Source organism: Lytechinus pictus, chromosome 1, assembly GCF_037042905.1.
Source record: "Lytechinus pictus isolate F3 Inbred chromosome 1, Lp3.0, whole genome shotgun sequence".
In the NCBI taxonomy this organism is placed as follows: domain Eukaryota; kingdom Metazoa; phylum Echinodermata; class Echinoidea; order Temnopleuroida; family Toxopneustidae; genus Lytechinus; species Lytechinus pictus.
Window position 1 is genome coordinate 19,576,550 of NC_087245.1, and position 18,674 is coordinate 19,595,223.

At 34.1% G+C, this 18,674-nt stretch overlaps 1 protein-coding gene across 1 annotated transcript in view; it reads right to left on the minus strand.

Annotated features, from left to right (window-relative positions):
* The window catches only part of LOC129258918 (titin-like), a 292,780-nt gene extending 277,125 nt beyond the window's left edge, over positions 1 to 15,655 (minus strand). The window contains exons 1-13 of the mRNA XM_064097713.1: positions 15,499 to 15,655; positions 13,925 to 14,122; positions 12,853 to 13,149; positions 9,842 to 9,993; positions 9,060 to 9,317; positions 8,595 to 8,690; positions 7,660 to 7,918; positions 6,902 to 7,139; positions 6,195 to 6,337; positions 5,515 to 5,672; positions 4,459 to 4,575; positions 2,707 to 2,802; positions 2,086 to 2,208 (exon numbers count right to left, since the gene is read on the minus strand). Coding sequence (XP_063953783.1) covers positions 2,086 to 2,208; positions 2,707 to 2,802; positions 4,459 to 4,575; positions 5,515 to 5,672; positions 6,195 to 6,337; positions 6,902 to 7,139; positions 7,660 to 7,918; positions 8,595 to 8,690; positions 9,060 to 9,317; positions 9,842 to 9,993; positions 12,853 to 13,149; positions 13,925 to 14,122; positions 15,499 to 15,607 — 2,244 coding nt within the window. The 5' untranslated portion in view covers positions 15,608 to 15,655. The remainder of the gene's footprint in view (positions 1 to 2,085; positions 2,209 to 2,706; positions 2,803 to 4,458; positions 4,576 to 5,514; positions 5,673 to 6,194; positions 6,338 to 6,901; positions 7,140 to 7,659; positions 7,919 to 8,594; positions 8,691 to 9,059; positions 9,318 to 9,841; positions 9,994 to 12,852; positions 13,150 to 13,924; positions 14,123 to 15,498) is intronic.
* Positions 15,656 to 18,674: the final 3,019 nt, after the last annotated feature.

Sequence of the window (18,674 nt, forward strand, 5' to 3'; positions counted from 1 at the left end):
GTGATATCATACAGGCCCACAGTTGGTCAAAGTTTTTGGTTATAAATGGTTTGGTGCACATGGAATTTGGATGTGAATGGGGAAGATATTACACTAGCCCTTATAAATTTGCCAGCTGATTTCTTGAATGACTTCAGGCAAACCTCATTTACGGACTCTAAAAAAAAAACAGATGACCTGAACTCCATTTCAGAAAAAGCTTTAATCAAATGCAACTTTAATTTCAACAAATCAAAAACTTGTATTACAGGTTTGATTGTTTTTGTTGCTTTTAATCACAACTCTTTCTGTAACAAACCAACTGGAAACAGAAATGCACCCATTGTTAAATACTTATAAAAATAATAATCCATTTTAGTAACAATGATACCGGGTTACATTTAAGCTTAAATATGTTTACTCAGTAGGACATTTAGAGATATTTCCCAGTATTCTTTCAAATAAATTAAATAATATGTAATATATCAAATCCAGATAATTTATATTTCTAAAAAAATACGGTGGGTTTTTATTTCAAATTAGTTCTTATTCTTGATGTTTAAGCGCATCCTCTGGAAAAGGCTTTCACATTTCATAGCTCAGCTATGAATACTTGTATTCCATGTACATGAAGCCTAACTTGCTAAAGAACATAAACCCAATCAAACATTTTTTTTCCTTTTAATTCATGGCTAGAAGAATGAAAACATCACAACCTACAAAAGAACAGATTTTCCTATGCTAACATCACACAGAAAACATGCATAAAATTATCTCACATGCAATACAATAAGAAATTCAACTAATGCAGATGTACGATAAACCTTTAATTTTTATCTGCCATTTTCTGTAGAATTATTGAAAATATCAAAGGCAAATTCATAAAACTGACAAAAAGCATTTAACCTGCAGGTCTAAAAGGGTATAACAGGCAAACATTAAAAGAACACAAACTATAGAAATGATACAGATTTAATCAAATGGCCATAGAAGTTGCTCATCTTATATACAACAATATACATGCAGCCAAAGAGAAACCTTCCTATTCTACATGAAACATACATACATTTGTTTTATGAAAAGTGAGATTTGCACCTTTACAACAACAGTAATATTTCATAACATAAAACATGCCTTTTACACAGAATACTTTCAAAACAGAAATTTAAGTATACATAAGATTCTAATTCTATCTAACAAATAAGTCAACATATACAATACAAACAAAAAAGTATACACTGCTTTTCAGGCGAGGACATCCAAATCTAAAAGCATATAAAACCATGCAACGTACATTCAACACAAGAAGATTTCTACATGCAAAGACCTCACTGCATAGCTGGTAGCACTGATTTCAAAATGGCATTTGAGTTTTGTCTTGCTCAATACCAGTGTCCACATAATGTGAAATAATTGTTGTAATTCTCATTCAAGAGAGTTGGCAAAAATGAACCAATATTTTTCCCTCTGTTAAAAGAACATCTTTACTGCTATAGAGATAATCTCTTCATTAAAAACCTACTTGTCATTGTAAAGATAAATTCATGTGGATAAAGAGTGTGTCAAAATTTCATTTGATGAATAGAAACATCTTTTAAGATTGTGAATGTCGGGTGTATACCGTAATTGCAATGGAGAGACTTGTATGGAAGATTGATACATATTATCAATACATCTTATCAGCCAAGTACTTTTATTAAATTCAAATATTGAAATTAATGAACTGAACCAAAACAGAATCATCATCTTTTCTCTAACATTTTAAAGAGACTTAAATATGATTGCTAGGCGTAACTGTTAAACTGAGTAAATGGTCAGAAAATGTCACTGTAGGTGACGGACATAAAGGGGTGATCAGTATATCTCAAATCCATATCTGAATTCCTATCAACAGGTCTGAATCTACTAGTTGCAAATTGAGATATGTACCCATGTCACAGGGAGGCATAAAAAGGTAAATATTTTTGTTTCCATCAGTTCTGTGTAGTGTGGTCACATAAAAGACAAATGTTAAATAGTATTATCCACATAAGTTGAAATACAGACTGGACAAATAAACAAGCAAGAACGACTTTGACAGAAATGCCACTTAAACATCAGCTCTACCCCTTTATGCAGCTCGAATCCTCTACACACCGCATCTGTAGCATCGTAGTCTTGGGATGACTTCCTCTCCCTGAACTTTATTTCTTTCTCCAGACGAGATTCGAAGGAAGATGCCTTGGAGTCCTGTTTTGTGTTCAATTTTAGCCATTTGGAGAATACAGCAATTATACGTAATATCTTTCAGTCATACAAATTACTCGTGCTGTTGGAATTCTTGACAAATTCATACTACTACAGTGTAGTTCAAAATCTACAATTGCTTTTACCAGACAGTATGCAATGAATAATGAAATAATACTTTTCACTAGTGAAATGGTCACAATTAGTCATAATAATACTAGATAGTCAAACACTATTTTTAAAACCTTGCTATAATATAATGTATCTGGTTTCTCCTTCTGTTTGCCAAAGAGGTATTAACAAAATCAGTTAATGATCGATGTCTATTAATTATCTCCAACAAAAACTATAATCAATACTTCCTATAGTTGGCATCCAATCAGATGATAATAGTCAATTACTTCAAACAATAACAAACTGAGCTTCAAATATTAACCCTATATAATTCAAAATACTACATCAACGAAACATTCCATTCATGAACTGAAACAAGAATTGTACCTGGTCGGAAAATGGTCCGCCACGCGGGCCCGACTCCATTTCGCGGATCTCCACTTCTCTCAATAGACGTCTCTCAAAAGGTGACAACTTGCTTGTCTGAAAAGATGGAGCAGCCCATTTTGGTATACTCAAATCGGTTCCATTAAACATGCAGCTCACTCAGTTTGTTTATTTAAGTATTCAACACACAGCATGCTCTTTAGTGTTTTAAAAGAAATCTATAGCAATTTGACAAATGAAAATGCTTGACATGACAGCTAATGTTTACCAATCTCTCTATACATGTACGTCTGGCATCAGCTTTCATGAGAAATTTCATACGTAGGGTGTTTACCCATTAACGGATTGATTACTGAAACCAGATGCTACATAATACTACATAATGCAGTATTTGATCGATTAATGTGTTATATTAACTAAATAGAGTAGAACTGCATTCTACAACCAACCTATTTACGCAATTTTTTTGAGAAGTTTTTTTCTTGCCTCATATAGTAAAGTTCATAACTCGATTCAGGCAAAAATGTTGCTTGTGAGTCAATTTGATGGTATGGCATAATTGGCTGAGCCCCAAATATGCAAGTATGTGACAGGAATTTCCTTTGCTTTTTACACAGTCTGGTGTCAGCAAATTGTAATCTATTTCCCATGAAAGCTCAAGAAAAACCGACAAAGATGTGAATTAAGAAAAAAGCTAATGCAGATTTATTGACAAACATGTTGATGAAGAAAACATATCAAATGAAGCATGACTGCATCTCAAAATACTCATGAAATCACAATGCATATGAACATCTTATCCCTCTTTTTTCTACCAGCATTTGTGAATTTTGTCACATAAGTCAAATACAATTTGATTTTCAAGTAATGTCATTATAACTTATGACCATCTGGAGCTTATAAATAAACTGTAAATATGCAGATATGTTCATATTTGAGTGGAATGGCGAAATTACTCATCTTTGATCATAACATATGAGCAGAGAGTGATAACCTTAGTGACGAACAGCATGCAAAGATGCAAAATCACTCATACTTGAAAAAAAAGTCCCATTAATTTTAATGAAACATTTTATACTTCATATATGAATCTGCATCAATGCAAAAACATTTATTCATACCAAATATCATAACAAAGTCACTTGGGAGTACAATATATATATTTATGAGATCTTCCTGTATCTGGAAAATAGATATATTTATGAATAATATGATGGATATCTATAGAAGTACAAATGAATGAAACATGGAAAACATTCAACCAGTGTTATAAAAGCTATGAAAAACAAACTTAGAATTTTTACAAAAATATAATTGTGCAAGTTAAGAACACACAGATCCACAACACTTAACCTAGTTGAAAGAATGAAATTCTATTTTCAAATTTACAGCTTTCGCTGGTAAACTATTAAGCATCTACTTTTTACGAAATACATTTGATCAAGTCACTCTGAAATCAAGGTCAAATGACAAAAATTCACAATTCACAAAATGTGTGAAAAGGAAAATACCATCAAATAATCACGGTTAATTATCCCGATGTCAAATAAGCTATTATATAGTGTATCATTTTTAGGTGCATAGGAAATAATATAATATCGTGTGAATAAAATAGCAGAATACAAAAATTAGATTTGAAATGACATGGTCACACAAGGTTATACACTGCATGTGGAATAAAACACTATTCTACTCATGAACATGAAAAGGGGGTAACACAGTGATGAAGGATGAGGGACGTGAGGGGGGTACCTTCCACTCCATGGGGGCATGGTAGATGCTGGTACGACCGATGCGTTCTCGATACTCAACCTCCTGCTGAAGACGCTGTTGAAACGGCGAGAGGCTTGGTCTTCTCTGAGGAGCATCCTATGATTTACATTGCAACCATGCCAAGGTGTACATGCCAATGAGCACAAGCAAGCATGAATTTTGAAATTTAGAGGGGAACAGAGGTCAAAGGTCAGCTATGAGGTGACGGGGTCCACTCAACAAGCCATGATTTCGTTTGGATTTAGACTGACAGAATATCATGCTCTGGATACTATTTCAAGGCAGCATTTTATAACAATTATTGCACTGTTTATTTTTTTTTTGGTCTATAAATACCTGAGAAATTTATGAAGAACTAAAGTAAGCCATATGTTTATATAACTTCATCAATCATGAAAATGCGACAATCAATACTTTATTTCTCATTCTCAGAAAATTTATTTTGAATCACAAGAAAGCATCTACTTTTATTTCCTTCTAAAACATTATCAGATTGACACTTTTCTAAAACACAATGAAAAATTAACTAGAGAAAAGGATGCAGCATATTCCACAAATTTCATGATGCATGCAGGCGACATTTTTTTCTATAATCATTACTGTCGTAAATAACAAAATATATAAATACAGTCCTTTCTATTGTTCTGTAAACATTTCATTTCTAAAAAAAAATCACTTGTACTCAAACAAATTACTCATTAAAAAAAAATTCAAATAAGAAAAATAAGCAATTCTTAAGGTATGGGCATGACCCTTACAATTGGAAAAAAAAAGAAAATTCAATTCACTCTTTCATCTCCCAGAGCTAACCAGAAAATAAACATGGACTATAGAGTTTTGAAGTCATTTCTAACAAGGAACAGTTGATTAATAGAAATATTTCCAGCACTTATACATGGATATGCGCTTTTGAACAATTGGCATAGAACTTGTTATAATCCAATTTCAATAATGTAAATTTCAAATTCATGATCTCTCAGGAATTTTATTTTTGAGCTCCTAATCTTCCAGGAATGCCCAAAGGACAGTACTCACCTGATCAGCATCTTGGTAGGTAGCTTGGCTTGGTGTGATCTTGCCACCTTTCTCATGGACCTTCGTCTCAAGTTCTTTGTTCACCACATCCTTCTTCTTCTTAGCTTTCTCAATGGCCTTCTGTTCCTCATACTCCTGGGCCCAGTGGTCATATTGAGCTACAAAGAAAATGAAATCATTATTCCCATATTACAGGGATTCACAGAAAACAGATTAATCAAATTGCCTTATAAAAGTTGAAAAAATGTGGAGAATTATACTTTTTTTCTAAAATGTTGATAGAGTGGCAATGTATTATACTGGTCCCAATAAAACTTACTACGGACTTACATTGTAACTTTCATGAAAACCTTAATTTAAATTGGTAATTGATTGTTGTTATGCATGGTAGTTGGTAGTCGCAATTGATGGCAGAGTTGCCGTTATTATTAAGTATTGAGCAAAAGGGACTTGACCATGTATTGATTGCTTCTAATTCTATATGTGGAGTTTCCAGTTTTGATTTGTGGTTCAATCACATTGACGTGATACATGATACAATCAAAGCAGCTACCCGAGAATTAAATGAATCAATACGCATGTATTAGGAAAGTAATGTGAACGGGGCCAGATTTTCACCCTCTACAGAAGGCCACATCTAGTATTACTTTTACAACTGAAACTTAATCCCTGGGTCTTACCTGGGAGAAGAAGAGGAGCAGTGAGGTAGACCTGACCAGCTTTGCTCTTGGCTATACAGGTGTACTCTCCTTTGTCTTCAGGTAACATCATGGTAATGTCAAGAGTGGCTGATCCTGTCTTTTCATCATATTTTATCACAAACCTAGGCAAAAAGAATAAAATTAAGAAATATTAAGACCTGGCATTAGGAGACTACCAAAATTCTGCGCTGCATGTTTTTTTAAATTCTTTTTGCAGGAGTCCCACTATAAAGGTGCAATATGAATATACCATGACGTTCGAGGATCTGGCTAAAACTATTCACATAAAAGAAACATAAAAAATACCCTTCTCCCGAGTGCCAATGACTGTGAATGGTTTTAGCTTGTTCCAAGAATGAGTCATTGTATTTCTGTATATCCTGTATCATTCCCCCATCACATCAAATAAAAAGTAATAAAGAAAAAAAGTTCACAACTTATGAAAATGTATTTCCAATTTTTCGGATATGCTGATAGCTAGCTTGGCAGGCAGCCCGGCTATAGGAGCACCAGTGGGATGCCACAGGCAGTCTTGGGTGCAGTAAATTGACTATGCGTGACATCAGCAAGGAAAATGACCTATTTCATTGCAAACATTTTTCCTAGTAAAAATATTGTTTTCTCCTTGTGTACACTCTCAAAACCACAACCTTAAGCAAGGTATATATAAATGAGCAAATGTATACCTGTAGCCAGAATCGACTGGTTGCCCCTGTCTCAACCAGGTGATCTTTGGGGCTGGGTTGCCCTTGACAGTGCAGGCAAAGCGACATCTCCCTCCCTCAGAGTAGCGAGCAGGAAGGAGGGGTTTGGAGAACTCTGGTGGTCCAATGGGGACTTTCTCTGCAGGTGCGGTGTCATTGACTGCATTAACCTGTGCTGGTGGTTGTTGAGCTTGTTGAGCAGATGGAGGTGGGGTTCCGGCTACAAAGACATGCAGAATATCTTATGTGAGATATATAAACCAACATGCATGACAAGATTTAACACAGAGAAGAGAATAAGATTGCAATAATATTGTAAATATTTGTAAACAAAAAAAACAAAACAATAAGATTTCTCTCGCCAAGGTGTATATTACATATCAGTAATTAGACTCAATATCAAATTCCTAGGTTGGAAGAGACCAATTAGAAACTTTTGTGCAAGGATTAAGTCTTGATTAAGTCACAAAGCAACGGGTACAATCTATGAGTAAGGCTGGTATCTTATTTTGTGATCTTTGAAGAGAGGAAAGTAACCTTGCTGTGAGTAAAATGATTGAAAATGTATTTTTTCTTAGTGATATGGAATCTTGTGCCTCAGTAAGTATGTAATAATGTCTTGAATTTATAAATGGATGGGGAAAAACAACAATTAGGTGACTAATAGATGACCAATTAGATGAAATTCTCTATCATTTTCAGAATCAAGTGAACAGATAAACACTAAAATAAAGACTTACGTAAAACTCTGACATTACAGGAGGTAGATTTGGTACCCTTGCTGTTTGTTGCAGCACATGCGTACTGTCCGGCATCGTCGTAGAAGATTTCCAGGATTGTGAGCGTGCTCACGCCATTCTGGTATTTGACCTCAAAGTCCGGGGAAGGGGTCAGAAGGGCGCCCTCTCTGTACCACTTGACGTCTGGTTGAGGTTGGCCCTTCACAGCACACTCCAGTTTGACGGGTTTACCCTCTTTGACAGTGACATCTGAGAGAGTCTGTAGAATAAGGTGATCACGATTGAAATCAAATGAGCCGTATGTTTCAAAACAGACTTGGGGCTTGTTACAGAAAGAGTTGCCATCAATGGCAATTTGACTTTCAACCAATCAAAAGCATTTGGAACTTAGCTTCATATTTTAGTTGCATTCACATGCAACTCGTTCTGCATTACCCTGCAGGACACTGTTCTGTTAACCTTACCATCAATGAAAGGTAAGATGTTACGATCATTAGCTCCTGAAACAGTGCCATTTGCTAGATCAGATTTATCATGTTATCAGAATTTGTAATTGACAACTGGATTTGGGACTAACACTTCTTAACAAATATGTGTAGTTTTATTCAGAGTGTATTTGCTTTGTCCATTTGTGATGAATTATTATTAAAAAATGTCCTTTGACAGAAGGCATTATTCGTAAAATGGTGTAGATCAAATAAGATAATAAATATTTGCAAGAATTTGTATTTGCATTTTGGGCAATCGTAATGTGGACTATTGAATTCAAAGATCAAACAAAGATATTTTTTGTTCAATTATTCATCTCGGAACACTGCTTAATTATGAATCAGACCCAGTCACATATTCATAGACATATGACACAAGTCATAGTTCCCGATTTCACAGGACACCTTCTTTGCTAGCCATACATTATTTGGTAAACAATGTCTTACCTTGGTGAAGACAGGTCCTGAGGTAACAGCAGGTGGTGGTGGTGCCGATGGTTTGGGCGCTGCTGCTTCCGTTGGAGCTGCCATCTTGATTTCGATCTACAATAAAAGAACAAGAGGAAAACATTATAAGACGCTTAAATACTTGCTCGATCCATCATCCCACCGCTGCCACAATATCATTAAGGCTTGTTCAGAAATAGAAAAGTGGCATGAGAAATTACTTTGCTGCCAAAAGGCCATGAACCTGTCAAATTTCAAATAGTTATCAACATAATGTCATGCATTTGTAGGTAAAGCTTTTGACATGTAACTCTTTTATCCGAGAGTTGCAATGCACATTTATTAAAACAAAATGTTGACTAACTTTTTTTTCCTTGTAATCAATGCAAGTATGATGAGGAAGAACATCATAATATATTCTCCATGAAAATTTAGATTAAATGGGTATTTCATTTCAAAACTCACCGTCTGCTGGACTTGTGCTGCTGGTGGTTTTGGTTGTTCCACTTTTTGTGTTGCTGGTGGTGGCTGTTGCTTTGGTGGTTCTGCTTTATGTGCTGCTGGTGGTGGTTGCTTTTGTTGCACTTGTGGTTTTGGTTGTGCTGGTTCTTGTTGCACCTGTTGTTTGGGTTGTTGCTGAACCTGAGGTTGAGGTTGAGGTGGTGGGATCTTAACCTCTGCCTCAGGTTTCTTAACCTCTGCTTGAGGTGCTGGTGGTTTCACCTAAAATAAAAATATGAAACAATGACCACAATAAAAGTGATGACATACAAAATTGGAAAGAACAGTAAGAACAGTTAAATGGATTAAAGAGAGGTCTATATTCATATACTCTACTACTTTTCATAGCAATATTGGATGTCTGAAGAGTGCACATATCCACCATCCATGGAGTTTAGGGAGCTTGTACATTGCCCTGGCTTTGCTAGACTACCCACTACAGAGTTCATAGCATCCTCAGCATTTTTCCAAACAATTCACGGTACACCAAGGTTTCAAGTGGTAACTTCAGACTTAGGTTTTGCCAAAGGATATTAGTGAAGCAGTGGTTTCAAACCCCGCCTCTGTCGATAAGTAAATGGACTTATCCATGGATCCATAATACATATTTAATTTTTTTCAATAGAATATTTTACATGATAGTATAATAATAGAAATAATAATAATCATATAGAGGAGTACCAAATCAGTACAATTACAGTAGATCATAATGTGGAGGAGCTAGCTGGCAACTTAGAAGATCTTACCTCTGGTTGTGGCTGTGGTGGTGGTTGTTGGGCTTGGTCTGCTTTCTTCTCTTCTTGTGGTGGTGCTGACTCCTCCTTCTGCTGAGGTTGTTGCTGCAATTGTTGTTCTTGTGGTGGTGGTTGCGGCTTAACCTCTTCAGTAGGAGCAGTTCCTGTTTGTCAAATACAAAGGAAGGGCTTCGTCAAATCAACAAATCGACAACAATGCATGCAACATCAACCATGGAATCGTGAATACATGCCTGCGATAGAATATGATCAATTTCCTTCAGTATTTAAAACTCATCCTCATAAAATATGACCCACTGTCTACTGAATTGTGTGATTCCAAAAGACCTTGCAGCGGGACCAACTAATTACAGTACCGAAACAGGTAAATTCTTAGTCCTTGTGCTTTTCTTTTTTAACTAAGCCAAACATCTTTGTTCTTCAAAGAATCAACAAAGCTAAGAAAGATAAACATGTTGATGTAAATGCAACATTTATCCAAATATATTTTATGCCTCACAAGTCAAATTATCAATTAATGAGTTGTTAAAGACAGAAGGAAATTGGTCCATTCTCCATTTATGAGTCTCTGAAAATGTTTTGTTCAATGCAATGGCATGTTCATGAAGTAAGAATATCTCAAATTCACATATGGCTATGTGTGTTCATGGAAAATCCAGCATGTTCAATGACTCTGAAATGTAAATTAATGAGCATTCATTAATGTATACATGATATTGAAAGGGAAGGAAAGGGAAAAAAATCATGTATTAGCATGTATGGTTCAAGACCATGTGGAAAACTGAAATGATGGCCTTATAAATCGACATTAACCTTCAATTTCTTATATACACTTTAAAAATGTCCTGTATAAATGCACTTATGAACGTCAATACAACTGTTTATACATATTATGACAGATGTGTGCAGTAATAGAATATATTACTAATTAACACAATTACTTAATATAAAGAATTAACTACACAGTACACATTATTATTTTCATATGAACTATATGCAGAAATAAAAGACATGAACCACTTTTTTGCAAAAGGATGAATTGTGGATAACATTTAAAAGCTCATTTGATACTTCAATGGTTATCTATTTAATGATGTACTACTCCATATTCTATAAACCTGCTCACACACAAAGAATTTACTTCTAATTTACACTGTGAAATGATTAAATCAACTTAACACAGCCTAATTTAATAATAATAAATCCATTCTATTTTTTATAGTAAGGTTGGAAGTTTCTCTCATTAAAAAAAAAATTACAGTGGGATCTTTTTACATGCTCTTTTCTGTTCAAATATGCAAATAAAACTACATTATCTATTGAGTATTAGACTAAAGTTGTAAATATTAAACAGTCAAAATACGTTTTGTTAGACTAATTCTAAATAATACACTGTATTTACATAACCACTCTACCTTTTCATAAAGCATAACCATGCACTATCCTTTAACATACTTTGGAAACATCCACTATCATCAAACACATTGTCAAGCACCTTATCTTCATATTATAACCAATTAAAAAAAATCATCATCGACAGATATTTAAAACCTATTTGTTGTTTTATTTCTAGATTTGTGGTAAATTGCATTTTTTAATTTTAGTAGATTTGTATCCTTCCAAATTTGGAAAACATTATCCATCAATCCCTCTACTCTTCATTTTGGGCTGTTTTGGTTTGGAGAAATAGGAATTACACATCTTGATTACAAAACATAAAAGTGGAATAAAAAGAATAGAAGTGAGACCAAGGATAACTTTTTTTTCTCCAAAACATGGATAAAATATGTGATAAAAATGACAGAAGACATTGTAAAGATAGGAATTTATAGTAAGATACTCTAACTAGTGCAACAAATAAATTAAGTCTGATATTTTCTTTACACCAATAAAATGTCCATCAGCATTTTAAAAAAATACCACTTTACACAAGCATAAATAGAATTTTATAACGATATGATTCAACCATTTCACAGATTCATATTTACAGGATCTAATGCAGTCTGCATCAATGTCTTTTTTTTGCATCTTCAAATAAAAGGGAGTCATAATATTGGTGCTAAATTTGTCAGAAAAAGTTTCAATCATTTTTAATTGATTATACATTATAATAACAATTGTTTCATTCTCTCTGGAGCAAATTCTTAATCACAAAAGTAATGACTCATTTTCATGAAGCTTAAAAGCACTGTGATGCTGGCATGTTCTGACAGATATGAAACCTGTGAGAAATTGATAAAGAAGAAAATATTGTCAATGCTGAAAACTTTCATGAAAAGGCGCCTATGTTACATTCATCGAAACCTTAATTCCAAGTGTTTCCGATCCTGATTTTATATTTCTTTGGCAATTTCAACTAAGAGCGTTATTTATAGCAATAACATATCTGTAAAACAAGTGAATGCTGGTTTAGTGACTTTGCAAATAACTTTCAAAATTTTTTTTTTTTCCTTGAAAAAATGCACAGAGAATGCTGAAGCCAACAGTCAATGTCTGTATGAATGATATACTCACATAGATATACATATCATCAGCATATATATATCTGAGATTCTAATGTTTACTCTACTTTTTACATACAAGTTTTGCTTTATGCATCATGGGCAGAAAATTTGTTCAAAGGTGTCAGTCAGTCTTACCATTAATTTGAAAATGTAATTTGTGAATTCAAATATACTTTGGAATCATCTAAAAATATTTTTTCAAAGTACAGGCCTACAATCAAAATAGAACATAACATCAAGTTAGATTTTGAAAATATAGTACAGCATATCACCCTGACACCTACAGTCTTCTGTCTTTAACAGAGTCAATTCGCACAATTCATGGCTAATTGACTGACACCTATGATGGTGGTTGTTTAACATGGAGCGACGTGCACATGGACTAAACATGACAAACTATGTACATATTGAACTCGTAAGGGAGGGAAGAGATGCAGTCAGGTTGAAATGGTGGTGGTGCAGGCTGCGACGGCGTATGAGTACCGACGGGGTGCGTACCAGACTTACTCCTGATCTTCAAAATGGTCTGTGACGTGGAGATTCCGGCCGCGTTCTCGGCTCGGACGGTGTACTCGCCAGCGTCCTCGTCAAAAACCTCCGGAATCACAAGGATGTACCTGTCACCCTCGTCCGAGATCTGGATATCGATGGAGTTCTCCAGTTTGTCACCGTTCTGGAACCATTTCACGTCCGGTTTGGGGGTGCCGGTGATCTTGACCTCAAACCGAACGGAATCACCTTCGGTCTTTTCTTGACCTTGGAGACCCTGGATAATTTCTGGTGGCTTAGAATCACCTGTAAATGCAATCCCCACACCTGGTTATATATCACTCTTACAAAATGTAGAAGCTTAAAAAGAGGTCATCAGCCCCAGTACACACATATATACCACAACATGACTTGACATGTATTCATGAAAGATTACAAACATAAGAACCAACAAAACTCATAAACGGAGGTAAAGGAAGAATGATAGACTTAAGTTCTCATATTCTGAACATTTCTAAGATATGTCATTCTTCTCTCAAATGCCGTCCTCTTACAAAAAGAGTGAAAAATGTGCAAATCATCACTTAACATTTGACAATTAAAATGTAAATAAGTTTTAAGTTAGGACAAATATCGAGCGTCTTATAAAAGGGGAGAAAGATAGATAAGATAGAGGAATACTCACGCCTTCTAAAACTATCATCTCAGCAAAATGGGGAGAAAACACATTCCATAAATACATATACACAAAATACAAGGTGTTTCAAAGGGAAGGAAGAAGGCCAAACTATCTACAAATTTCTTTCTTTGATCAATTTAAATATGATTCCCTTATTTCCTTTCTTAAGGTATTGTCTGCAACTAATAATCTATACCCAATATAATATGAAATTCTATGTCAGTGCTTGCTCTAAATGTCTCTTGGTAGAATTGCATTAAGTTCATAGAAATTTGGGTGATTTCATTTAAATGAAATACTGACTTTGTTGAATTGCAAACACCATTTCCAAATCACTAGAAGATAGATTCTTTCACGATTGAAACTAATGGTCTGAAGTAAACTTCATCATCATGAACGTACCTTGGATCTGCAATGTGGCGGAACACATTGCATTTCCGCACTTATTTTCTGCAGTGCACTTGTACTGTCCATCGTCCTTTGCGGAGGCCTTGCTGACCTTCAGCATACACTTGCCCTTCGCAAAAGAGATGTTGTACTTTGGCGAACTCTTCAATTCCTTGTCATCTTTGAACCATTTGACGGTGGGCTCAGGTTGACCTGAGGGAGTTGATTAGGATTAGGATGGGGACAAGGAGGGTTAGGATTAAGATTAAGGTGTTGGGTCTACTCTAATCGTTAACAGTAGAAGCATAATATTGAAGGAAATTGCTGAATATCTGTAGCAATACAGCATTCTACAATAGATATCATGCGCATTGATTATTATATTACAATAAAGACTATGATTCCTTTGTGAATGAAAAATAAAAGAATTCAAATTTATAATTCCCAATTTGTGATACGTTCACTTTCTGGAGAGTTGATCAAAGATATATAAAGTTGAGTGTAATTCACATTAAATGTTTCAAAATTGCCCCTATAAAGCAAAAGTACCTACCAAATTTGCAATTGGTTTAAAGTAAAAAGTACTTTGACTGAACAAAAAGGGGAAAATAGTGCCCCAGTACATGAAAGTTTACTTCTTACCAAGTATAGGATATGATTTCCTAGATATTTTAATTTCCACATCAAATTTTGACATATTCTCCTAGTATCAATAGTACTGCAAAGTTCCTTCTATATTTTGCTTATACCAAGGTCACTGTCTACAAAATATAAACAATATTAGCTTACAGGAACAGGAGGATTGTACACATAAAATGTTTTCTTTATGAAAAAATAAGGGTGGAATATTTCTTTCACATAATCCATTAGACACTATCAAACAAACTTAAATTGAGCTACCAAAGAAATATTGGATGAAACAGCTTCTATGATTATATCGTTGCAATATAGAAGCACACTACTGAAGCCAAGGTCAAAATTGAATAATATATCTAGCGTTGGCGGGTCTAAAACTGCAAATCTCAATAGATATTATTGCTTCACTCATTAATATAAAATGTACAGGCTCACTAAATTCAAAAGACAGGAATAGTGTATTTTTTCAGATTACACTAATGGAAACATACTTATTAAACATTAAATACAAATATGAACAAATTAGCATTTCACAAAGGAAAGGGTAAGGATTATATGGGTTTATTTCATATTTTCGAGGATCATGAGGAGTTGTACAGCAAAGGGTTGAAGTTTAACAATTTATTGTTGGACAAGAGGATAACCTTCTAATAAGAATTACACATAAATTATCAAGGAAGACAAAACAAGTATCGTGCCAATTTGCCAAAGAGATCTTGGCAAATTTACACAAAGATTTGTAATCTATTGCAAAATGATCATGATCTGTTAAATATTTATATTCTTGATCAACAAATCAAATTATTATTTGAAGTTATAATTGATTACAAAGTAAAGGACCCTTTCATTAAAGGATCATATTTTTCATAATTATTTATCTTATCTTGTTTTAAATGTTCTTCAGGATTTCTCCTTAACTTAAATCATAATTATACTCATATTTTTTAACTCACCCTTAAGCTCCGCCTGTAGAGTAGCAGCCTGGCCCTCCTTGACAGAGACGCTTTTGAGCGGTTGAGTAAACTTTGGCGCCTCCTCTTGCCCAATGCGCCCCCGGCTCATGGCCGTGGAGCTATAAACTACACGAGTGGTGGTGGTGGTAGTTGTTTCAATGCTGAACATGGAAAAAGAAAAAAGAAAATACTTTGTTCATTCATAAATTTGAAGATTTTTCTTTCATGACAATTGGTATCAAAATATAATTTACACCCATAGTTGCCCCAATATGAGCAAAGAATTAAAAAAAATTATGTTAACACTAATGAGCAAATTTTCTACAAGATATTGATTAAATTCATGACACATGATATTAATTCAGGTGTAAAAAAAGATATGTTTTTGCTGAATATTACAGTGCCAACAAGGGTTTACATTCTTCATGCAGTTTATCTTGTTCTTCTTACATATATACATGTATGCTTGTTAATATTTTGTGACAAGTATTCAGGGTTTGTATAGAATATAATGTATACATAAGTATATGTGACTTTGTTTATACCTACCATCTAAAATCAATATCAAAGGTCCCAAACAAAATTTGAACATAATAATATTGTTCATTTGTAAGCTTTCAAAATGGCTAAGAATGATTCATTCCAACAAAAATGAAAGATGATCAAATGAATCTTTCGTACTCTGTGTTTTATCAACAAAGTTATTATATTATACATATTTTTGTCTACAGTAAAATTAGTATATACCACAATATATCATCCAAACATATAAATATCTAATAGGAATTTATTCCAAAATAATACTTTGCAGAAACTGAAGAGAATTTCCAGTAACAAATAAATTTTAGACAATGACTACAAAGAAAAGTAGAGAACATTTGAGTCTAGCCATAATTGGCAACTACACACTGTAAGTTCTGGCTTGTAAACTCCTCAAGAATTTTGTTTGTCAGAGACCACAGGAATTCCTGTGAATTACGCACTCACAGAACATCTGAATGAGAGCTTTTGGTTTGTGAGTGTATACTGCAAGATGCCAACAAGCCTTGAGAGACGGGTGCACAGCAGAGGGCCAATTATGGCCATGTTTATGGTATAAAAGGTGGATTGCTTGAAGGGTCAATGGCCATCTATAATGTGATTTTTTACATGGTTAAAAATAGACTGCCATGTCAGACAAGCAGAATTACATCTATGGTACATTAGGGATATTACGATTTATAGACATAGATGTACGTAGGCGAATCACAGAATACTGCGCATTTTTAGGGGAAGACCTGCATTCTCCTTGCACTGCAATTCAAATTAGTAGCATAAATGCCTAACAAAGAATGTACCATAACTAATTCCAAAAAAAGTGATAGACAGTTGAGCTCTTTACAGTATGACAACTTACAATAAAAGCAACAGTCTACTATTGTAGTAAATGCTAAAACATAAGAAAGGATATATATCAAAGAATTTTAAACTAACATACAGTATATTAAAATATATTAAAACTCTCATTTATGCACATGCAATCATTGATTCCAATTAGTATGCAAAATGAGGAACAAGAGAAGTACAATAATATGTTGTTTGAGCACTCTGGATATGAGCACTTAATAACAGCATTATTCATATAATAATCATTATCATTAAATACATGTAATATCATTACTATAATTTATCATCATCATCATTATTATTATTACCACTAATACTGCATACACAAAAATGGGACAAAAACCCGGTGGATGTTTCATAAAGCTGTTCGTAAAGTTACGAATGACTTTACGTACAACTGGAATATATTCTTAGGTCATAAATCAATTACATACGGATAACACATAGCACAAGAAAGGATCACCAGTCGTGCATAAAGTCATTCGTATCTTAAGAACAGCTTTATGAAACACCCACCTGGTCCATATTTCAAGTGAGAGATTGACATGCACCAATAATTTGGTAGTCAATCACATTATCTTACTTTAAAAGCATTAGCCTAAGATTGTACAGTTCAATTTTTAAAATGCTTGTTTACTATCTACTCTAGATTTTGACATAAATTCATGCATACATTGCTTTTTGCTTCATTTTGGAAGAAAATGGAGTAGATATATTAACGTTGATTTTTTTCTAAGGTTAATGAATTAAGTGTCATTCTAATTTCATTATTGCCTATAACTCTGTTTATCTCTTTTTTCATTTGATTTATTGCACATGTTGCGTGTGTATCTATTTTGTAAATACAATGTATCATCATTATTTCATACATGAATTCAGAGAAAATGTAAATAAAAAGAATCAAATGATCAAAGGAAAAATGTAGTACATATGGTTCAGTTTGGGGTGTAGGGACAGCGATTCATATTGCATAAAATTCAGGCAATACTGCAAACAAAATAAATACAAATGAAAAACTTTTTTATCCTTTATTGTGGTAAATAAAGTTTGGAGAAAATAGAGTGATGATTTAGCTGCAGTAATAAAGGCGTAGCCTGTGTGGAGGGGTAGACTGATTAATAGATATGTAGACTGAGACAACAACTCAAATTGAATAATTGGTTTAAAAAACAGCTTCATATTTCATTGCGCAAAAACATTTTTATTTATGACATCACTAGAGCCTCCACACATCATCGCTGGGTGTGTGATGACGTTAACGGCTTGATAGACCCACTCCTGACGTTCATCACCACAGCAGAGCTCATACTTGGCATTTGCTTTGTCACAGAGAAAGTATGTCCGACAGCAGAGTTATGCAGACGTCCGCAGAGATAACAGAGATTAATTATTGTGACACAAGATGAAGCGATATCGAAGGTTGTGAAAGGGCTTACCTCACAAACAGTAATTTCAAGAAAAGTAATGCTATGCAATTTCCTGCAAGGCTTATTGTTCTACTCAGAATTCAATTGAGGCTCTCTGGTAGCAAATAAAGTTTTCCTTTTTGAGATGTGACAATGTTTTATTTTGCTTGAAAGGCAATAGGTTGTGCTTTCAGAATCTGCAGGATTTTGGTGATAATGGATTTGATTTGATATTCCAAAATTAGAGAAATCATAAAATAATAGCGTTACATGTATACTACTAATATCTCGAAAGAGCCAAAAAAGATAGATTATGTCCTTGAGTACTTCAACCCAATAAGGCCAGAATGCAAAATATTATTCAATGAATTCCACATTCTAGAA